This window comes from Micropterus dolomieu, linkage group LG11 (assembly GCF_021292245.1).
Source record: "Micropterus dolomieu isolate WLL.071019.BEF.003 ecotype Adirondacks linkage group LG11, ASM2129224v1, whole genome shotgun sequence".
NCBI classification, from domain to species: domain Eukaryota; kingdom Metazoa; phylum Chordata; class Actinopteri; order Centrarchiformes; family Centrarchidae; genus Micropterus; species Micropterus dolomieu.
In genome coordinates, this window is record NC_060160.1 from 11,071,289 (window position 1) to 11,094,079 (window position 22,791).

At 38.9% G+C, this 22,791-nt stretch overlaps 3 protein-coding genes across 7 annotated transcripts in view; all 3 read right to left on the minus strand.

Moving 5' to 3' along the window:
- Positions 1-307: 307 nt before the first annotated feature.
- On the minus strand, positions 308-7,117 carry LOC123978964 (obg-like ATPase 1). The gene is made up of 11 exons (XM_046062630.1): positions 6,980-7,117; positions 6,550-6,647; positions 6,268-6,411; positions 5,782-5,909; positions 4,807-4,982; positions 4,616-4,696; positions 3,915-4,012; positions 3,667-3,807; positions 2,747-2,843; positions 1,906-2,028; positions 308-1,777 (listed from the first exon to the last, which is right to left on the minus strand). The coding sequence occupies exons 2-11, from the start codon at positions 6,645-6,647 to the stop codon at positions 1,673-1,675; spliced, it is 1,191 nt and encodes a 396-aa protein (XP_045918586.1). The 5' UTR covers positions 6,980-7,117; the 3' UTR covers positions 308-1,672.
- Positions 7,118-7,916: 799 nt separating this feature from the next.
- On the minus strand, positions 7,917-12,396 carry LOC123978966 (transformer-2 protein homolog alpha-like). 4 transcript variants are annotated; one of them, XM_046062631.1, is made up of 9 exons: positions 12,203-12,396; positions 11,546-11,587; positions 10,801-10,940; positions 10,489-10,648; positions 10,057-10,245; positions 9,486-9,601; positions 9,205-9,372; positions 8,901-8,971; positions 7,917-8,760 (listed from the first exon to the last, which is right to left on the minus strand). In XM_046062631.1, exons 1-9 carry the CDS (start codon positions 12,233-12,235, stop codon positions 8,750-8,752), a joined length of 930 nt encoding a protein of 309 aa, XP_045918587.1. In that variant the 5' UTR covers positions 12,236-12,396; the 3' UTR covers positions 7,917-8,749. The 4 variants fall into 4 exon arrangements, with proteins under 4 accessions (XP_045918587.1, XP_045918590.1, XP_045918589.1 ...); XM_046062634.1 differs by having other exon boundaries at positions 11,312-11,587; positions 12,203-12,327; XM_046062633.1 differs by having other exon boundaries at positions 11,436-11,587; positions 12,203-12,326.
- Positions 12,397-13,477: 1,081 nt separating this feature from the next.
- senp2 (SUMO specific peptidase 2) overlaps positions 13,478-22,791 on the minus strand; it is a 14,827-nt gene continuing 5,513 nt past the window's right edge. For both annotated transcript variants that reach the window (XM_046063136.1, XM_046063135.1), the window contains exons 4-17: positions 20,387-20,453; positions 20,202-20,283; positions 19,906-20,080; positions 19,005-19,111; positions 18,805-18,887; positions 18,500-18,548; positions 18,334-18,406; positions 18,089-18,241; positions 17,863-17,994; positions 15,196-15,420; positions 14,969-15,048; positions 14,781-14,865; positions 14,593-14,688; positions 13,478-14,506 (exon numbers count right to left, since the gene is read on the minus strand). In XM_046063136.1, the coding sequence (XP_045919092.1) occupies positions 14,444-14,506; positions 14,593-14,688; positions 14,781-14,865; positions 14,969-15,048; positions 15,196-15,420; positions 17,863-17,994; positions 18,089-18,241; positions 18,334-18,406; positions 18,500-18,548; positions 18,805-18,887; positions 19,005-19,111; positions 19,906-20,080; positions 20,202-20,283; positions 20,387-20,453 (1,470 nt within the window). In that variant the 3' untranslated portion in view covers positions 13,478-14,443. The remainder of the gene's footprint in view (positions 14,507-14,592; positions 14,689-14,780; positions 14,866-14,968; positions 15,049-15,195; positions 15,421-17,862; positions 17,995-18,088; positions 18,242-18,333; positions 18,407-18,499; positions 18,549-18,804; positions 18,888-19,004; positions 19,112-19,905; positions 20,081-20,201; positions 20,284-20,386; positions 20,454-22,791) is intronic.

The window sequence follows — 22,791 nt, forward strand, 5'->3', positions numbered from 1 at the left end:
AAAGATAATTGGCAAAAGCAAAGACTACAATTTCTTTCCAGTATTAACATTTCCAGTTTGTAATCACTTTAGAGACAGCTGTTTTACTCAATTAATGCCTCATTTAAAGATGAATTGAGTTATTCAATAATAGCTTGTTTAAATATATTAATTTATGAACTGATTGTAATTTAACACTATCACACTAACACACAAGCCTATGATTATCCACTGGCATTGTTCAGATTTCATATTCCTGCACATTACCTCATGACCTTCCATTGTGGCCTCTAACAAAAGGAACATTTAAAAATACACAAAGCAGCAACAGGTTTGTCTCCTTTTATTGACACATGCATATTGATGAGGATGATATTTATTAGTTTCACAGGATTCCTATCTTAGTTCACGATTTGGTGAGATGTGTGGTGAGGGGAGATTTATTAGTTGCTCTTGAAAATAAAGACTTTCACACCGTGGCGGCAGCGAGGAGAGGTGAAACAATGTGCACGGACAGTCCAGATGATCAACAGAGCTGCTCCTTTGGCTGATTTGCAATGAAGCATTTTCTCGTTAGGCAGGCATAATGTCAAGAGTCTGTCTGTTTCATTTTACTTGCCAAAACTAAGTCAATAAAAGCAGTTTGTATAACATAATTCTCCATTCAGGTGAGCGATCCTGCACTGTCAGGGAATCCTGCTTTGCGCATTATAAAATAACAATACCTTCAGAATACCCCACAGAACTGGCCTGAAGTGCAACACTGAGTGATGGCTTTCATTTTCTCTTACTAGTAAACAATGCACCACTCAAACCTTTACAGACACTGTATATTATAGCTTTTTTTGGTGATAATTATGGTGTTATGACTTCATTGTAAAAAGCATAAAAGAAAGTTCAATTAGAAAAAAAGCCATAGAGGAACTGAGAAATTGTTTTAATTTTGGAGAAAAAAAGACCTAAAACTCATTCAAGACGGCCTTTACTTAATGAATGCTGATTGGGAACCAGTAGCAGACAACACATGCTGTATATTTCTCTAACTCATGTAGCACTGTTTACAAGTGTTTTATAATACAGGAGGGGATTTGACAGTTTGAGAGCACACATGCCTGTAATAAAGCACAAATTAAAAGTGTTATGACGCAAGAGCTTGCCAATTAATCAGCAGTCATCATGAAGGTAACTGTCAACTAATGACAGAAAGAAGCTGTAATTACTCAAGAGGAATAGAAGATTGTGTTAGATAAATTGCAACAAAAACAAAAACCGCCTTGAGTATTGAGCCTGATGCATTAAAAAACAGCATCCATTACAAAACTAAGCAGTTTGTGTTTTGTTATAGTATCTTAGGCTATTTCGAGTTCTCAGTTCATTTATACCAATTTTTCATTGAGACCATGGAAGCTGGAATAAATTGTTTTCAAAAATGTTTGACTGGTAAAGAGCCGCAAAGAAAAATTCTCAAAAGATTTCAGGTAGGAATGTGTGCTATTATAGTATGGAAACGTTTTTATATAGAATCACTTCAATAGATTCTGGTCCAAATCTGGGAGGCCAATTGAATAAATACCTCTGGCCAACCAGGTCATCAGTTGATCCTCTGAATTCAAGAGAAAAGTATGAAAAGTGTGGCTCTTTGGGGCACAACTAAACTGGATTCTGAGTTCTCCCTCTGGTGATTGTGTGGTTTTTATGGTTTCTTTTTAGGAGCATTGGGTGTGTTGAATTTGAAAAAGATAATGTCCCCGTCTTCCACGATGTAGTTCCTGCCCTGTTGTCTGTATTTCCCGGCAGCCTGTGAAAGAAGGAATGAAATCAAAAGAGAAAAAATTTAAAGTGAACTCAAGGGTGTTAGTTATTGGCAGGAAAAAGCTCAAAGTGCGCCAGTTCAAGCTTATAATTAGTCTCTATACAAAAACACACCTTGACTGCATTTTCACTACCCTCCTCTTTGAAGTCATTGTACTTCATCACCTCGGCCATGATAAAGCCTTTCTCAAAGTCAGTGTGGATCTTTCCTGCAGCTTGAGGAGCCTTGGAACCTTTCTGTTGGAGCAAAACAGAACAAAGCAGAAATAAATTTAACTCACTGCCACTTTGAAGGATTTTATGGACAGCCATTATAGTGCAACTCCTCATACTAACAACAGTATTCTGCCCACGAACATTATGCAACTCTAGAGAAAAACATACCGCTAACATGTCAAAATTAAAATAAGCAAAGGAATCATGTTCAATATGCTCTGCATCTCAATTTCACAGAATTTGCAAGACAACTATGAAGCATGTGGCCATGTATGGTGGCCACAAAGAACAAAATGTAAACAGGAGTAAAAACCTACACATTAAAGAAATGTGCCGCAAATGCTTTAGTGAGAGAGAAATGCACTTAAAATTTTGAATTTCTGCAAAACTGTGTGAAAAATGCTAGACCTTTAAATTGCTGCCCACATCTGAGATTTAACACTGCAAATACAAAGAAAATCTAAATCCACAAATACCATTGGCAACAATGGGACATCCAGTTTGAAATAAGAAAATAAATATCTAACAAAAATTAAATAATGTAAACTTTGTTTTGACAAAATTCTTAACATTTTACAGAATATGTCATGTAAGAAATTAAATGTGAATGACACTCTCAAACAACAATAAGCAAGAATAAGAGGATTTTGAAATAAACGGTTAAGTCTAGGATCTATCCTATCAGTAATAATGAAGTTAATGAAAACTTAATGTAAGTTATTCATATCGCAGCACTTACCCTGACGGTCCATGCTCGCACCTCATCTGGTCCCGCTGTGAAGAAGTATTCCAGCTGTAGTGCTGCATAGCCGGCCTTTATTATTTTGGTCAGAACACTACAGACACACACACAGACACAGAGACACACACACACAGAAGCCATGATGGTGCATTCAATGATTAAAACATTTAGATATAATAAAGATTGTTCAATACTCTGTTAAGAATTGTTTAATTATTCAGTGTCAGTTAACTCGAAGGCCTTTTGCACTGCAGACACTTTCACTTTTCATAGCAGGAAACACAGGGGTGATTAATAGAATAATAAAAAAAAGAGTGTGGCAGGGCTCTACTATTGTGCACCCTGGGACAATGTCATGATTAATGTTATGACACAGCACAGCCTTTCCTGCTCTGGCAAGTCAAAATGTCCCCTGTCAAAAAGGCTTATTGACTCATTCAATTGACTCAAATAATGATGTTTACCTGTGAACATACTAATAGCATCCCTATTAGACACTTAATCATTCAATAAGCTAATAGTCCCTGTTCCACTTTCACCAAAATAATCTGATGCACATTTATTTTACTTGGCATGAGTACTCATCAATAGTGAACAGAAAATTTATATAATTAACAACAATTCACTTTTTAAGTCATTTATAATCTAAAAATACGTAACATTCTCTTCTTCCAGATTCTCAAACAATTTAAATAAAAATCAATTTCAATGTAATCGCTTTGGGATTTTGGACAGTTGGTCAGACAAAGCAGCCAATTAGAAGTACCATCTTGAGCTTAGGGAAAGTATCACAAATATTTTTCACCATTTTGACATTTTATAGTATTATAGACAAATACAACAGTCATTAGTTGCAGCCCTACATGGAAGTTAAACCTAATTTATCACATTCTTGCCACATTGTGTGTTTGTCTCACCTCTGCGTCTTCTGTACCTCACAGTACTTATTCCTCTCCTCCTCCTCCATGTCCTGCAGTTTTGCCTCGAGAGCTCCACTCACAGGGATGACCAGAGAACCAGGGTCATGAGCATCTACCCACTCTTTGATTTTCGCCAACCTGAGAATGAAGAGGCAGCAGGGTAAATTATTCTAAAAGTTAAACAATAACTACATACTTAAATAAATGATGCATGGGACCGCCACCTGCACTGAAAGCAAACCTACCACTTGTTCTTTTTTCTGATGTAATCCTTCTCTGAGAGGTTAACCAGGTAAATCATGGGCTTGGATGTCAGAAACAGGTATTTGTTCAACACCTCAATCTGTGCAGAGAATTTAAAAAGGGCACAAATCATGAAAACAAAAAACTGTTTAGGTCTCAGTTCACTGAATCACTCAGGCGACGCTGTACTAATGTGATACTTTGCATCTTGACCCAGAGAGTCTCAAAACCTACCGAAGCCATAATGACCAATCAGATTACTCTGTCCAAAGTGAAAGCAAAATTACACCAGTCACTTAGCCCGGCATCGCCAGACTAATTTGCATCTGCCGGAGCAAATAAAACATGAGCTTGCAGATGTGTCTGGTTCCCAGGCTACCAATCGCTGGACTTTTATGTGCATTTTAAATGCGTGCATTAAGAAAAAAATGCCAGAAATGTGTCCAAAAGACAAAATAAGATGTAAAGTAATAAAGATCACACAATTAGTTAGGAAACGTAAGTATATGAAGCATGCGAGGATGTAATAAGGCTGACAGAAACAGACTTCTTGATAGGAAAACAAACGTGTTAATGCACTGAACTGAGAATACATTCCACTGATGTGTAGAGCAGCCCAGTGATTTTGTTTAGGAATATTACACCAAACACTTATAGACACACAAAAGCATTCACGCACACACATACATTCTGTACATCTTACCTCTTTGTCGTTCCAGTCATGGTAAAATCTGATGTGTTTCTTCTCTTCCACTATCCAGTTCTTTATCTTCAACATGATATCCTGAAGCAAGAAGCAGCAGGTTAAAAGATCTATACAGGCTGATAGCAGATTAAGATCTGCTTTAACCCCCCAGTAGTGACACAAATGTGAAATAGACACACTTTACTTACATATTCAGGTTTGAGCTTTTTGTCACTTCCTCTCACAGCAGTTTTCTCCAGCTTGTCTATGATTGGAGAGATCATTTCCTCGTCCTTCAGTCGCAGCTCCTCGTGGATGATCTCAATGTCCCTCACTGGATCAACGTTACCCTCCACGTGGATGATATCCTCATCGTCAAACGCGCCTAAAAGACATGAGCAGTGTAAGATGCAGTCAGCCTGTTACAAATATGCACACATTTTGAAATCTGAGAGCCTTTCAATAACATTACAGGCAAATTTCAGCCATTTAAAAAGTTTACTATGTACTTCCTAAACCCCCAACAGGTCAGTCAGTATTTCTGACAACGGACAAACTTTTTTGTTAATACTAAGACTTAAGTCTTTTGGATAAAATTAAACCAAAAAGCTAGTAGTAATTAAGAAGTACTCATCATAATTAATAAAACAAAAATTATAATTTTCACAATATAATTTTCCTCAATAACAATATAACAAATGTTCAATAAATGTTTGATTTAATTCATTCTATAAAGTTATTTATTATGTTGAGGAAAAAGGGACTAAAAAAAGATTTTACTTAATTTTACGCATGCGTATTTGTTATAAAAAAGATTTCATCTTAATCGTTTTGAATGTTCTACCTCAGATTTGTTAAGTGATCCACTGGCATCAAGTGTTTGTCATGTTCTGACCATAAAGACAAGTTTAAAACCACCATTAACCATTTGGTTTCTTTAACTTTCAGTCAGATTTGACATTTATCGTGATAATTATAAATATCGATTGTTGTGAATTTTTTTTTAATCGGGATAACATTTTTGGCCATATCGCCCAGCCCTAGGCACAACATGAGTGAATTCCTCAAATGGGCCTTTTTCCTCCTTTCTGAAGTCTAGTAATGGCTCTTAACTTGCCCGCCTAACACCTGTCCACTCAGTTGTTACTACACAGCAGCTGTAGAAAGTAGTAATGACAACTCACGGGTCATGTGGAAGATGCCGTCACAGGCACTGATATTGGAGAGAAAGGCGTTTCCAAGTCCCTGTCCTGCATGAGCTCCCTTCACCAGACCAGCAATGTCCACAACATTCAGAAAAGCTGGAACCTTACTGAAGAGACAAAAACAGCCAGACAAGGAGTCAGTGATACAAATCGATTAGCTGTCAACTATTAATTGCAAACTACTTTGATATTTGATTGGTAAATTTTAGCCCTTTATTTAAAAAAAAAAAAAAAAAAAATAAACCCACATTTTCTGAATCCAGCTTCTTAAATGTGAATATTTTCTGGTTTCTTTACGCCTCTATGACAGCAAACTGAATATATTTTGTTTGTGGACAAAAGAAGACATTTGAGGACATCATCTTGGGCTTTAGGAAACACTGTTAGTACCTAACAATCGTTTAGCCAATAGTGAAAAGAATTGTTAGCTGTAGCCCTGCAGGACACAAGGTCAAACACACACACCTGGCTGGTTTGTGGTATTGGCAGAGGAAATCAAATCGCTCATCGGGAACAGGTACCCTGCTCTCATTTGGGTCGATTGTGCAGAAGGGAAAGTTCTCTGCAGCCGCTTGGCTCTTGGTCAGCACATTGAAAAAGGTGGATTTCCTATGGTGGACAGAGTCAGTAGAGTGTCAACAGCAGTGCAATCATCAAACCTGAATGATGAATCCAACAATTTGTCCACTCACTCACATTACATCCATGCTTTGCAAATACCAACATTAATTAAAAACATGTGCATACCCGACATTAGGCAATCCCACAATTCCAATTTTCAGAGAGGTTCCAAATCGTCCGATCAATGGAGGCTGTTTCGGGGCTTCTCCCTTTTTTGGGGGCATCTGCAAGAGTAACAACAAGCTAGTTACACCATGACCCCATGTCAAAGTATGTTAATAAAGCAAGGCTTATTTGTACAAACACCTCGATCCAGCTAAACGCTAGGTCATGGCATTTATCACTCCTCTTGAGCTAGCTCCACTGAAACAAGTACAGGCAGCTCCAGTCATATGCTCATTCAAACACAGCATGCTAACGTTAGCTAGTGGTTCATTGAAACCACTCCTGTTAGCCAGAATATGGCTAAACAGATATTATCTTATTATCTCTGCTTGTTCCAGTCATTACAAATAGTCTGAACGTTATTAAGCTGAGAAAGTGTATCTTTAAGTACCTTTATGTATTTTTTTTAGCCTATGATCTACGTGGTGTTCACTCCTCTGCTCTCTGGGCACACCAGCCACTCCGGCGGAAAGGCAAGTTGGAGAGCAAGCCGGAAGTGTTTTGACATGGGCGGTGTGTGATTGGTCGGAGAGAGAGCTGGCACGGCATGTCAGAGGTGTGCTACCTGACAAGACTGCATTAAATCAAGTTTTTGATGTAATCATTTTTATTTTTATTCATTGTAATACATTTCTAGTCTTCTGAGGCTGTAACATTTGTGAATTAACGGGTACATCTTTACAGTTTATTTTACTGCTTGCCTTTCTGTGGTGAAATACTCGCTAAAGGTCGCCATTTTATAGATGCGTTCATGAACATGCTTAGTACAAGCATGGATGTATGTTATACCTTGGGGCTTTTGTTATTTCTCAGTTTGTACATCCCCGATTCCTTTTCTTAGCGTCTTAGTTCCTCCCACCTGATATGCCAGCAGAGGAGTCGAGGCAGGTGTATATGTCTATTGATGTGTAAACAACCTTTCATATATTTGCTTAGTTTTACACATTTTCATTCAGTTAAACAGTGTTGAGCTTTCTTCTTGTGTTGAAACATAAATCCGGTTGTTACTAAAAACAAACCTTGAATCTTAGAACAAAAACTTTTGCCAGAACACAACACTCCCATATTTGGGAGAAAGCAAGTTGTCCGATGGGACATTAACACAGCATCAGAGTACATTGGCAGCCTGAAGGCCATCATCGGATCATGTGACATATGCTGTGTATCCATTCCCAAACTACTACTAACGTTATACTAACACAGTTGATTGATGTATCCAGGATGAATTGCTTATTTAATACATTTAAATGACATTTTAAAAATGCTCATTTCACAAAAGGCTTGATTATGGAATATGATTGATGTCGAATGAGGGTGCATGCGTGAAATCCAAGCAGTAATATTTTATTTCTGTCAAGAAAAACAAAACAAAAATTCCAAATGTTTGATGGGACTTCATGGTACAACACCTGCAGCATTCCTGCCTCTAATTCCATGGGGCAATGTGACCATTACAGTATACTACACACCATTACTAAGCAACAGAGCAAATGACCAAAGTAATTTTTATTGCTTATATACAAACACACACAACAACAAAAAAAATAAGACCAAATTTAAAAAAAAACAACAAAACATAGCATTTAAAACATTTCAAAGAGCAAACTAGGATCTTGAGAGTTTAAGAAACCAACTACATACAAACAGCAAAATGAGAAATAGTAATATAACTGCCACAGAAAATCCTGCTCATATAAAAACAAGTCGGTCGAGCCAAGCACGAACAAGCCAGCCTTTGGTTTAATTATCGCCGCCAAACAGGTTTGAGTTTTCGATTTCGGTTTGTTTGGTATTAGAAGGATAACCTGGAAGGGCTTCACATATCTTAATAAAAGTGATGAGAAAAGTTAACCAATGAAACAGTGATACGTTTTTCACACAGATCCAGAGAACTGCCCATGTCTTGAACATGAACTTTTGTTCTGCCATTTTAAAACACATTTTACACGTTTCTTCCTACAAATTTGGTAACGATTAATTAACAGCTGACACTGTTTGGCTCAGACAGGCTATATTTTTAGGATAATTGTTTTAATCATTTAATACATAAACAAATCAAGAATTCCTATCACATACACAATGTGCTCAAAAAAAACGAAAAAACAGAAGACAAGCATCCAAGCAATAACACTGAATCTGTCATTGACTGTTCTCTCGCTGCTCAGTAGTGACCTGTGAAAAACACGACAGGATAGGAGATTAAGTGCCAGATTTGATTTATACAGATAATCTAAACTGTTCCAGTGACAAAGTATGTGTGAAGGTTACATAATTAATTAAATAAAAATGATACAAATATAGTTTAAACATACGTGGCGAGTAGGACCGTGACCGGGATCGTGAGCGGTACCCCCTGCTATAGTAAGGAGACGGAGATCTGCGTCTGTAGGGGAAAAAACAAAACTTTAAAGTTACACATGGTTAGATCACTCAGTGAACTAGAATTATTTGCGAATAAAATTCAAAAAATTAGATCACATTTTATTTGAAAGAAATTTGGCACCTTTCAGCCATATTTACTTTTGATATTTAAATAATACTAAAAAACTAAAAGTATTCTTATATGATACTCAAATGAGATACTGGCCCAAAAAGTCTACAGGAAAAATAACTCACCTGTATGATCTGTATTCTCGGTCATCATAGCGATCATAATCACGGTCATAACCTCTGTCATAGCCTCTGTCGTAGCCCCTGTCGTAGTCCCTCGAGGCACGCCGCGATGAACCACCGCTACTACTGCCTCCGCCTCCACCACCGCCTCCACCACCACCGCTACCACCGCTGTAAAACACAGAATAAAGTTTAATGACACGTTAGGAGACACCACACACAATAGCTTCAGGAAAACCCCACTGCTGTTAAAAAACAAAGCTGCCTTGTTAAGAAAGACTCACTATGTGGGACGTCCCATGTAGATTCCAGGAGTGGGAGTATGGGCTCGTTTTGTAATAGAGAAATCCACTCTGATCCTGCGCCCATCAAGCTCCATTCCGTTAGCACGCTCCTTGGCCTAAAAACACACAATTTAAGTAGACTTCCAGTGGATTCCAATTCATTAGAGACCAAAACTTCTTTAATACAGAGATGTGTAAGACTTTGTCTACTGGATGCATTTTCAACCCACACTGAACCCATTTATATGATGGATGTCACTGCTAGCTGACACTCAAGTCTGGACTGTAGTTATACACGCTTCGCCAGTAAACTGCATCATAATACATTAATGCTACCAAAAAAAGTTACATTTCACTTTCAGTCTTCTTCTAGTGTCAGTAAACACGCTACTCTCTCAACAAAAAAAAAAAAAAAAAAAAAAAAAAAAAAAAACCACCCACCACAAGTGAGATTTAAAATTGCTTATTTAACATGAACCCTAAACTATTCACATACTTGTAATAAAAAATGATTTGCTGGTGTTAAAGAGTAAACATTATATATGCATTTTATAAAACGTGTTGGCCATACCTCCTTGGAGTCCTCACAGTTTTCAAAGTAGACAAAGGCAAAGCCTCTTGATCGACGCGACTGCTGGTCATACACAATGTTGACCTCACTCAGAGGGCCGTATTTAGAGAAAACCTCCCTCAGATCTCGCTCAGTGGTGTACAGGCTCAGTCCAAAAACACCCAGACAGTTGTTGGGGTCTGGGTTGGCCTGCGAGAGTAAAAAGAGGAGGACTGTAAAAATACTGTGAGCATATGACCTGCCACATAACTGCAAATCAGAGTACATTGTATTTATGATGTGACAGTTTTGTTTGGAATTAAATATGACTTACATTTTAAATATTTTTGTCGTGAAATTCCCAAAGATTGGATTAAGGGATTTTACTCATTATCAATCATGAAATCAACATGAAATCTAGAAACAGAAAACAACTAATAATTAAATAAATACCCTGTTGCCAATGTGTCTGCGACGATTTGACATGGGGGAGCGGCTATGGCTCCTATGCCGGCGGTACTCCCAGCTACGAGAACGGCTCCTGGAACGTCGTCGGTGGGAACGGGAGCGAGATCGGGAGTAGTGCCTGCGTGAGCTTCGATGGGAACGGGACCTGGGGATAGACACAAACTTAACTGAGTGCATAATTTACTTGTGTCACACGCACTCAACAGCTTCAGAAATGTAGCCTTTACGCCCACGTGTCGCAACCTAACTATGAAAACACCATCAGAATATGCACACGAGAACAGAAACCCATCTTACCTGGATTTGGATTTGGATCTGGATCGAGAACGCGATCTGGACCTGGAGCGGCGGGAGCCATCTTTGGAGCGTGCTGGTGAGCGGCTGGTGGACTTTGCCGAGCCCCGAGGGGATGCGCTCCTTGAGCCAGGCCGTGAGTCCTGGACAGACCAGACACTATGGTAAGAAACATTTTAAAGCCAAGTGTGTGCCAAACAACAAAAAAAGGGCCAGGAGGTAACTGCGATTGCCCTCTACATGCCCCTTTCAGAAGGACTTCACCTCATTTTGGTGTTTAACAGGTTTGACACAAAATATTTAATTTGATTATATAAAAAGGTCACACATTGCAACAAATATTTATAGTTAATTTAGCTGAAATACATATTGCATATAATTACTCTTAAAAAATCTATTAAGGGATTGGTCAGTGATGTTTCTGATAGAGAGGAAAAAAATGTGCATGCTTAAGAGAAAGAAACAGGATGAAATAGAGTAATAACATAGCAGGCTGTTAGGAAATTACTCATACCCTGGTAAACTTCTGATCTTAACTTCATAACTTCTTTAACTTCATTACTTCAAAACAACCCTTCATTTCTTCTTTCTTCTGTTTGACATTATGACTTCTTTTTTCCTCCTCTTCCCCCATTTACCATCTGCCATTACAACACTAGTAGTGGGGACAGATCTTGATCGCTTCTTTTCAGCATCCAATACATTAGCATGCATCAACACCATCAGCTTCAAATATTAATAACTTCACATCTGAAACGTCTTCCGCCTTTTTCTTTCTTCCAACCTCAACCTTAACAAAGAACAAACAGGGTGGTAAGGCATGTTGGTTTCTGTAAGAACCAAAAGGTACAAAGAAAAACAGCAAAACCAGGGAAACAACATAGATTAATTTAGCTGAATACACGTTAATGTTAGCTTGAAATGGTCCTGGTTGGTCCTTAAATAACGTTACTATATACCGATTTATACTAGCTGAACAGTCAGATATGTAAGGTAAATATTGACTAATAGTCACTTTCATTTAATGCTAACTAGTAGTCAATATTTTAATAGATTACGTTACGTAAACGTTAAGAAGCAAATTAGCGGTAAAATGAAAGTAGCATGGCCAGGCGGCGGCCACATCTCCTGACTACTAACGTTACGCTTTGTAGGCCGCATGCTGTAACGTTAGCTAACGTTACGACCATCGTTTTAAACATTGAACTAAAATACACTAAGTACTCTTTTGGTTACTCACCAGACTCACTACGATTAGCCTTGTATAGAACAGACTTCCTTCAATTTCGAAATTTGTTCCATTAACCGACCTACAAACGCAGCTAACAGTAAAGTTAGCTAGCTAACCTTAGCAAGCGTAACGTCTTTCAAACAGTTATTTTCTTAACTTATAATCATAACTCACCTGCTCCCTGAAATCTTTCTCGTTGTCGCTCATATTACTGTAACTACACAGCAGGTGTGTGTATAAAATACGTAATGCACTAGCTTTAACGACTGATTTAATTTAATCTCATGCCGAATTTACCGCAAAGCAAACCGGTTTGATCTGAATGAGCTAACTCTGGAAACGTTGAGAGGTCGTCGTCGTGTTCCGGTCTGATTTTCACAATAAAAGCGTCGTCTCAATCAGAAACGGCTTCATTGCCAATATTCGTGATTAGGTGCTAGACATAAACATACACCTGAGATAAATAGATTTAAAAATATATAATTATGGAATAAATATGCAAGTTGAAAATAATTATCGATCTATGTGTAAAAGAAAAACAAAACAATGTGGCAGTTATTTACATGTGCGTTACTCCAGAGTTTGGATTTGTGTTGTCCAAACATATTGCACATTGGCACATTTCATCATACCTGGTCATTTTAAATATCTTCCATGGATACTGCACATTCTACAGGGCTCCTACATAGATTTATTCTAACAAAACGTTGTTTGACTAAAAGATATAGCAGACCCAGACATACAGCTGTTCCCAATAAGCAGTGGCAGATTAGTAATAACTTGGGACTTTACATTGTTGCTTTGTGCCAACCTTTTCTTTACTTTAAAAGTATGGGTCTATGGCTTTGGTATTATTTCTATTTCTTTATTACTTTCAATAACAATACAAATACACAGTGGGCCATTGTAAGCAATACAAAGATGCACTTTTTACTGCAGGTTAATGCCATGTATTGCCATATGTTTTAATAACACTCAATTAATTATTTGATTTCTTCTGTTAAACCACTTGGGTCTAAATATTAGTCATGGTATCAATTAATACCAAAGTGTGGCATCTGTGTTTTGAGTGGCTGCTGCTCATGCACAGCATTACGGACTCTTCAAATATGATGACCTCTATTAATCTGATTAAATGACCAAATCCAAACCACAATCTGTACACTGTTTGCATGACTGCTCACCAGTTTTCATTACAATCCCTGCTGCAGCAGACAACCAAGAAGGTATATTTTCTAATACTCAAGTTAATGTGACAATTTAGCACATTTTTTGTATATTATTGCTATCTGAAAAAACCAAACACATTCACTTGACTGCTGTGTCTAATACAATTCCCCCTATTGGGATCAATAAAAGGTCCATCTAATAGATTTGAGGTCATACCATCCAGCTCCAGATGAACCCTCTAGTAGCACCTTATGAATCATTTAATATATCAAACTCCAATTTTAAAAAATTGAATACTTTATTACAGAAATCACATTTTTAAAAGCATGAACTCCAACATGCACATGTGTACAGTAGTTTGCTATGCAGTATACTATACTGTAAGCCAATGTAATAGCCCTAAGACTCTTGCAGTATGCTCATGGTAAAGATTCACAATCCTAACAGCGCCTTATGTTACGTATGAGGAAACAACTATTTATGCTCCGCTCATGGAGAAAAAAAACAAACTATACATACTCCAAAAACACTTTCTCATCCAGTCAAGTCATAAATATATATAATAGCAAAACAAACATACTACAAGCACTCAACCATGCATTTTTCTTTCTGAAAAAGGGACTGGAAAAGAGGTATTTTGATTTTCATTGTCTGTATTTCTTAAGATTGCGTTTCATAAATAGCTTGTAGTAAGTTGCGGTCCTCTGATGATCACAATTGGGAGAGAGGGGAACATCCAAATGACATCAAAATAACACTGACCTGCAACACTAATTCAATTAATTCTGAGTCAAACTCCTCATAACTGACTTTTAATTTGTCTTTGACCAATTAATTTCCTAAAATATACAACAGAAAAGGTTTAGCTCAGTGTCAGTGGGCAGAAGGCACTTCAGGCAGAAATTCAAACAATCCAAAGTCAATTGAAAAAAAATAAAATAATACCCATTCAGTCAGTAGTGCCAGAACTTGTGTAACTCATACACTTCTTGCATCCAGATAATGTCTCCAATTACAACTCAGAGATTACAAAATATTAATACGTCCCTGATGGGAAAAGAACATAACCAACTCTTAAGAATAGTGTTTGACCAGAACAGCTAGACTGGGTAAGGTTTCAGTCAATGAAGTCCACTTCTTTGGCCCATTCAGTTCTTTTTCTTCACCATGTTACTGTACACAGGTGTTGCCCCCCACTGAGAAAGTCGCTGCTGTTAGGCAGTTAATGGAGATTGTTGCGATCCCCTATAGCAGCTTCTGATTGAGGATTTCCCAAATCATTAACTTCCTGAAGAGAGGCATGTGGCACTGTAGAGGAGGCAAATGTTACTTTCAGTATTTATATAAAAAAAGATAAAATGAAACAAAAAAGTATTACTATATTAGGTGAATACCTGTTTAAAGGCGAGAGGCCTTCCTTTTGCGATATAGTCAGCATATTTACAGGCAAAAACGCCACAGTCACTGCCATTTTTTTGTTGGGGAATCTCCTATAGGAGGCATGAACAGTGTACAAAACATTAGTCTCACAATAAAAATAAATTCAATTTAGTGATATGTCATTCATCTAAGTTTGACTTACAGAGGCCCTTAAGCTTCCAATGGTCCATTTGGGGCTGTCAAGCTCTCTGCCTTTCTTTATTTTGTGCTCCTCTTTAAGGTACATTCTGGAAAATAAGCACAATGATGCCATTAACTAAAGGGCAATATATGGAAAAAGCACTTAAAATAGCCAAATAACTGAAGCTTAAGAGTACAATGAGGACTCACAGTAAAAGACTACAGATGTCATCATGTCTCTGGGCCATTGAGTCATATGACTTCACTGTCTTTGACTTTAAATCAATCACCTTGAATGAGAGTCACAGAGAAAAAGGTTAAAATATACGAGACTTTTGACACTGATCACAAAGAGGAAATACTTACAATCTTAAAGTGAGTATTTCAGGGATTATCAAACCTCAAATAATAAATCTAGACTTATGCTTCTGACTCACAGCCATTGCCCAGTGGACGCCCAGATGCAGAGGTACCAGGATGAGGTCGTAAAGGAAAAGGTCGACAGCCTTGGTCCAGCGCTTCACAGCAGTGTGTCCTCCTGCCTGCCCACCTCCTCCACCCCGCAGCTTAGGGAAGAAGAATGTGCTGAACGCGTAGACTTTTAGTGCTGTTGCCTCGCTAGAGCACCGTTCCGTGACCAGGGAGAGGTAGAAGTTAATCACCTTTGTTAGAGGAAACAAAAGAAGCACAATATAATACATGTTTAAAAGTAGACATTGGTCAAACGTCAACATGTCCTCAATGCATGCATTAGATCTTAAATACGATTCATTATCTCTGTTGCCTTAGGCTTTCACTAATTGTATTGTCACCAACACAATATTGTGTAAACAGAATAGTAAGAGGAATGGTACTGAGTTTCAGTTGTATTAACCACATTTTGCAATGCTAATTTGAAAAAGCAGGTCACTCAACCTTTGTTTCCATGGATATGCTCTACATTTTCATTGGAAGCAGCAGAGGCTCCAACACCACAAACGTGATGTAACACTTGCAGAGGCATTGTGAAGGAATATGACAAAGTTGCCTGAACAACAAGAAGCGTTTGCCAATCTAACAAAACTTCAACAAATAGCAAATTTATTTTTTTATTTAAAAGCAATAATTAACATAAAACACATAAATTGCATGATTGCAATGATAGTATTTCATAGAAATGAATGACTAAACTTACTCAAAACTGTCTTCACACTCTTAGGCTACATTCACACTACTACTACACAAGTTTTAAACAGGTGGTATTATGCTCATTTACAGGTTCAAAATCTTATTTAGGGGTTGTACCAGAACAGGTTTACATGGTTTAATTTTCAAAAAACACCATATTTTTCCTCATACTGCACATTGCTGCAGCTCCTCTTTTCACCCTGTGTGTTGTACGCTCCGCTCTTGAGCTACAGAGTGATGCATCTTACTTGTACAAAGTCTTTGTTGGGAGTTGCACATGCGCAGTTCCCAGGTAAGGACTACTAGCCAATCAGAAGCAGAGAAGGGCGGGTCGTAAGAAACAAGTTAGTGTGATCCAAATCAAAGACTCTTCAGACTGCGACCGTAACCTAGCAGATGGTATAAGTTATTACCAGTCCACAACATCATTGTTTCACATCTTACCATTAGGACTAAACGTTGAACTGTTTCCGGTGTTCTGACAATCTATGCTGCCTTGCTGAAAAAAGCTACCATAGCGCAAATCGATAGACTCGACTCTACTCGGCCCTGCTCCGTTTTCCATTGCAGGTAGTACCCAGAGATAGTACGTAGCTTGTCATAGCGACACCACACACAACTGCCCCGACATAACGTTAATGTTCAATGCGACACACACACCAGCAATCCACACAGCTTTCTCTTTTTCAAGTTAAAACGTTTCAACATTACTCAGAATGTAAAGACAGATAAGCGGTATGAAAACCTCCCAGCTGTGTTTTCCTCTGCCGTTGTTGCTGCAGCGGTCTGTGTGACGGTGGGAGCAGAATGCTCTGTGAGCGGGCGGCTGGCCAGCCTCACACGCTCCTCCCGCGGGTTGGCACACGCTTCCCCCGCAGCCACTTGCTGAGCTCCTCAACTCCGAAAACATTCAAGCACATTTTTGTTCCGCCATCACTTCTCGTAAAACTGTCAATATTCAAAATCTGTCTGGTGCACCCAATGATGATGCAGTGAATAGTGATTCTCTCTGACCAATCAGCAGTCTGTTGTGTTTTCACCTTACATTTTAGTATCCCTCAGCTTGCTTGGAAACTCAACGGAGGTGAGGTGATAAGAAAAAAAGTACCTGGAAGGAGGTACAGGTACAACATTTCTACAAAGGAAAACCAGACAAAGGCCAGTCAAGCCAAAGGACCTCCGCTCAGACTAGCTTGGTTTGAGGGCGTGCCTGACCCCGCAAGCCGCTTGGCAAGCTTTATGACTCGTTTTCATTGTGACGTCACAAGTAAAGGAAGTGAAGGCTGGACTACAAACGAGCTGTTTTCAAGCGGTTCAGAGCAGAGCTGAAAACACACATCTAATGGTCCAATGTAAACAGGAAGTGCCTAGAACGACAACTAGGTGGAATCGTTTCTGAAAGTAAAACGAGACTACAAAGCAACTTTAGCGGTGGAACACAGACCAGGAGTTCTTGCAAAGCAAATATAGCGGCGACATGCACAGTACAAGTGTTATTTGCACAGAAAAAAATATTTTAATAAAAATACAAAACATAAACAATATAGTCTGTAGCATTGTGTTTTTGCTTTGTGTGACTAATAAGACAGGTTGGTATCATAAACACCGCTGCACAAAGCTGTCCAACACAATGCTGTCAATGTTGGAGACCCATCTTCAAAACAGTTATTAGCAAGCATGTAAGGATCCTAGCTAATAATGAGAGCTATGTTAACTTTGGAAAACAGCTGTAGCCTCCCCACCACAGTTACACTGTCAATCTGTGGGAAAAACTGAATACTCTACCCCAGAGTTTTAAAACATAAATGGGGTAAGCAGCGTTTTCAAACTTCCCCGTTTTAGGTCTTCAGATTTGCCGTTTTAGTCTGGACGGGAGGTGCAAATGTAGCAAAAGGTCTGCATTTTAAAAGTAGTGTGGATGTTGCCTTAGTACATACCTCATCGTTGAGCCAGCCTCCTTCCTGCAGTGTGGCCAAGTCTCTCTGTGTGATGCGAAGCTTGAATGCCGCGCTAAGAACCAGGTTGGGATCACTCTGAGCTAGAGCACAACTCACCTCTGCAGCCATTTCCTACACACAAAGACAATGAATACATGAAATGAAACAAACTGTATCCAAGCTTTCTTGAACACAGTGATTACACCTAACTCCTAGCTAATCTCACCTTGGTCAGCCGAGGTATGTCCTCATCGCTGTGCCTTGTATGTGCTGTGTGTGCAGAATGTGTGTCAGGGAGACTGATGGCAGGAGTCTCTCTGTCCACTAGACTGAGGCGAGTAGCAACTTCTGTAGAAAGATCCAACTCTGCTCCCTGTTTCTGCTCCAACATATTACAGAAACAATACATTAATACAATTATAACTTCATGAGTGCTTTGACATGTCACAAAAGAGCCAGAGAAATGACTACCTTTGCACATCTACCAGGCTGTGTGTCCTCAAAGGCTCCACTGAACGTCTTACTAAAGGTCAAGTTACCACGCCTGGAGATTAATCATAGAGAAGTAACTTAGTAAAACAATCAGAATTCACAAATATACATGACACAAACACATACGCAGACATACTACACCTACCTGTCCTTGGTTGCAGATGCATTTCTCCATGTAAACACACTTGGGGCAGCTGTGCAAAAAGGAGTGTCAGTCGAGCAGAGTAGATTCATTACAACATATTCAACCTGGTTTTAATCAGTTGACTGTGTAATAGGAAAATGGATGTTTATTTAACAAATCTGTTAAATCTATTAAAAACAATGCCCCAAAATAGTAGGAGGTAATTACCTGCAACTGTAAAATAAAAGCATCACTTAAATAAGCAAATACATTTGCAGATTCAGATCGGTTTCTTCTGCACTGAAGAGTGTACAGAGGCGGCTTACCTGTGTATCCCATCTTCCTGGGCACTGATTCAAAGGCTTTTCCTGAAGCAGCACTTTTGTGATCACCCTGTGATAGCAACTCACTGTGAGAGAAAGGAGAAAAGGTTATGAGATGACCAATCAGCTCATGTTCGAGAGTATGTTATTAAATGGATGTTGATGAAATTTCCCAAATCGCCACATGAATAATGGGGTTATACTTTTGCGGTTTTGTTTGGTTGAATGGTAGTGGTTGGCTTTTGCTGTATTTCTCCGTCACCATCTCCAGCAAGCGCCTGTAGTGCTCCTTATTGTTCTGCTTTATAGTCTAAAAAGGGAGAACACATAATAACTGACACAGCTGAGCGGTACAGAGTCTAATGCATAATAAAGTGGTATTATGAGGTGATTCTCTTTAGTGGTGTAACGGATCGTAGATGATTCATGATCTGTATGGATACCCTGCCAGTTCTGCACACAGGTGAACTGTGAAATCCAGTATGCTGCGATTTTTCAGTGGTGTAACTGGGACACTGGTTGCTTTTCATCATAGAAACAGATTAGATTGTGTTTATTGCTGCTTCAGTAATATGTGCTGCCTTCCTTTCGACACACAGCTCTGCTCGCTCACCATTGCAGCTTCAGTCTCTTTCCCCATCTGTGGCACAGCCGCCATCAGGGTTGATAGGATATTGCTTGTGACATATAGCCAATCAGATGTGGGCGGGACATTGAGCAAGACTACAGACTGACTACAGACAGAGAGAGGCAGCTACATCAGAGCCAGAATATGATCCAAATGGTGGGTTTTGTGATCCGTTGCACCCCTAATTCTCTTGATAAATATAACTTAAAACTACATTAAGTGATCTGAATGCTGAAATGCATTAATTTCAGTAAAGAAGCACCAATCAACCATCGCCAGGAATCATTATACTTTTTCAAACTCCCAAATATTCATAAAAGTGTCAGCTTCAGAAATTTAATATCAGTCAGGTTATACATTTAGCACAATAAATCAGGCATATTGTGGCAATAAAACTTCTAAATTCCTAAAAACTGTACAAACAATGCAGGCTTATAAAGTATCCTTACATAAAGCCAAATAATGAAGTGTTTTACCTCTTCCACGGTCAGACTGGGCTTGTAGCAACGGTTGTGTCCAAAGACATTGCAGGCTGGATCAGGATTAGCGGTTCCCACCCTCAGAGCAGGTCTGGAGGGCAGCAGCTGGAGGGAGCCTCTCCTCTCCCTGTCCTTCCCCCTGTCAGGGAGCCCTGCAGACAGTGCTGCCCCGCTGGATTCAGAAAGGTCATGTATATTAGCAAGCATTGTCAAAAGGTGATACTGATGGTTATGCAGCCCTATATGTATATTTACAGCAAATAGTAGGCTGACCATGACAGTGGACCACTTGCCTGTATTTCCTCATTAAAGGAGGTGAGGAGCTCTGAAAAGGATTCTTCCCGCCCCTCTCATTCAATCCGCCCACTGGTTTATCTGTGAAGAAAGACCAAAACAGACCAAATGATGGGGATAAAGATGACAGGACCACATAAATACAGATCATTACTTTCCTGCAGTAATAGCTGTCCCCACTTACTCATTCTCCACTCAGTACTGTTCAGCCATGAGGTGTGGAGCTCATCTATCCCCATCAGAGTAACATGCTGGATCAACAGAAGAAATGCAAGGTAATTAAAGACAGAATACAAACCACAAATGTAACACCAGAGCACCAAACTAAAGCTGTGCTTTATTCCTGATCTACTTGTCCAAGGTCTACACTCTACAGGATTACAGTAGTTTTAAGTGTCCAATGTTGTGTAACTTGACTTTGCTCGCAGTATCTCTTACGCAGCATTTTGTCTTGATTCACTTGATATGCATTACAGCTTTCATAATGGTTCTAAAATTAAAACTTCATTAACCACTTGTGATCAGATTTTTCTACTCTGTTCACATTTGATGTTACATTTAGGAATCTGCAGAAAAGCAGAAAAGAACAGAATAAAATAAAAAATAGAAGAGGTTATGACCGTTTCATGTCTTGCTTTAAGTATAGCCTTCAAAACCTTGTCTGGGTTGTTTGGTGTAGGCAAAACAACTGCATTCATGTGTGTTTTTGTAGATTTTATTAGATTCAAACTACAAAAGGTGAGAAGGCTGTAGTTAGGTTCGTACTACACTACATACAAAGTATAATAACATTCAGTGTGTCCTCAGTGCACACACTTCTCTGCCCTTCTAATTCTTTAATAAAGCAGTTACCCACCCAAAACCCTACGCAGAGTCGCAGTCTAACACACTTCTCTGCTCCTCCACTTCAGGAGTTACTTAATGAAAATCCTATAGTGACGGTGTCTGCCCCCCGACCATCGAAATTATTTAAAAAAGGTAAACAGAAGAGGAGCTGTGCATAAAAACCTCATACAATTAAAACCACAAGAGCAATAATGCAAACGAATCGGAGAGTTAAATGTGGACTCTTAAACATCAGATCTCTCTCTTCTAAAGGTGAACTAGTAAATGAACTAATATCAGATTATGATATTGATTTATTTTGTCTTACTAAAACCTGGCTGGGTGATGGAGAATATGTTAGCCTAAATGAATCCACTCCTCCCAGTCATATTAACACTCACATTCCTCGAGGCACAGGCCGAGGAGGTGGAGTTGCAGCTATCTTCGACTCTACCCTACTAATCAGCTCTAAACCTAAACTAAAGAGTTTTTGTCAACTTTAGTCCTTAAAACGGACAAAGTTATTATTGTAGGGGATTTTAATATTCATGTGGACGATGAGAATGACAGCTTCAGTACTGCGTTTATCTCTCTGTTAGATTCCATTGGCTTCTCTCAGTGTGTTCATGAAACGTCTCACTGTTTTAACCACACCCTCGACCTTGTTTTGGTATACGGTATTGAAATTGAACATTTAGTGGTGTTCCTACAGAATCCCTCTTTGTCCGACCACTGTTTGATAACTTTTGAGTTTGTATTGCTGAACTACACGCCATTGGGCAAAAATTTCTATACAAGATGTCTGTCTAATTGTGCTGTAGCTAAATTTAAGGATGCGATTCCATCAGCTCTAAATTCATTATCAAGTCACAAAGTAACGGAGGACTCCTATGCTAATTTCAGTCCCTCCCAAATCGATCATCTTGTTGATAGTGCTGCAGGCTCGCTGCGAATGACACTCGACTCTGTAGCCCCTCTAAAAAAGAAAATACTAAAACAAAGACGGTTAGCTCCATGGTATAATACTGAAACTCGCAAATTAAAGCAAATATCGCGGAAACTTGAGAGGAATTGGCGTTCTGGAAAATTCTCATTTAATTTGGCAAGATAGTCTTAAAACTCATAGGAAGGCCCTCCGTAATGCCAGAGCAGCGTACTACTCATCATTAATAGAGGAAAATAGGAACAACCCCAGGTTTCTTTTCAGCACTGTAGCCAGGCTGACAGAGAGTCACAGCTCTATTGAGCCAAGTATTCCCATAGCTCTCAGTAGTTACGACTTCATGAGCTTTAATGATAAAATTCTAGCTATTAGAGACAAAATTCACCAAGACCTGCCTTTAACTGGCACCGACTTATCTCTTAAGTCAGGAACCTTAGAAACAGCTATAAAACCAGATATATGTTTAGACTGCTTTGCTTCCCTCAATCTTTACCAACTAACTTCAATAATTTCTTCATCTAAACCATCAGCCTGCCTCTTAGACCCCATCCCGACTAGGTTGCTTAAAGATGTTTTACCCTTAGTCAGCACTTCTATACTACATATGATCAATCTATCTTTATCAACAGGCTATGTACCACAGTACTTTAAAGTAGCTGTAATTAAACCTCTTCTGAAAAAGCCCAAACTTGATCCGGATGTTTTAGCCAACTATAGACCTATATCTAACCTTCCATTTCTCTCTAAGGTTCTGGAGAAAGCAGTTGCTAAACAGCTGTGTGACTTTCTACAGAGCAATAGTTTATTTGAGGATTTTCAGT

Bases quoted from the DNA above. Each gene is read 5' to 3' on its own strand.
- LOC123978964 (XM_046062630.1), bottom strand. From the start codon at position 6,647: ATGCCCCCAAAAAAGGGAGAAGCCCCGAAACAGCCTCCATTGATCGGA. The intron at 4,697-4,806 runs GTAAGTAAAGTG...TTCTTGCTTCAG, and splicing joins AAAAGCTCAAACCTGAATAT to GATATCATGTTGAAGATAAA. The intron at 2,029-2,746 runs GTAAGTGCTGCG...TTGCTCCAACAG, and splicing joins TGCGAGCATGGACCGTCAGG to AAAGGTTCCAAGGCTCCTCA.
- LOC123978966 (XM_046062631.1), bottom strand. From the start codon at position 12,235: ATGAGCGACAACGAGAAAGATTTCAGGGAGCAG. The intron at 11,588-12,202 runs GTGAGTTATGAT...TTCTTTGTTAAG, and splicing joins AGAAAGATTTCAGGGAGCAG to GTTGAGGTTGGAAGAAAGAA. The intron at 8,972-9,204 runs GTGAGTTATTTT...TTTCCCCTACAG, and splicing joins CGAGAATACAGATCATACAG to ACGCAGATCTCCGTCTCCTT.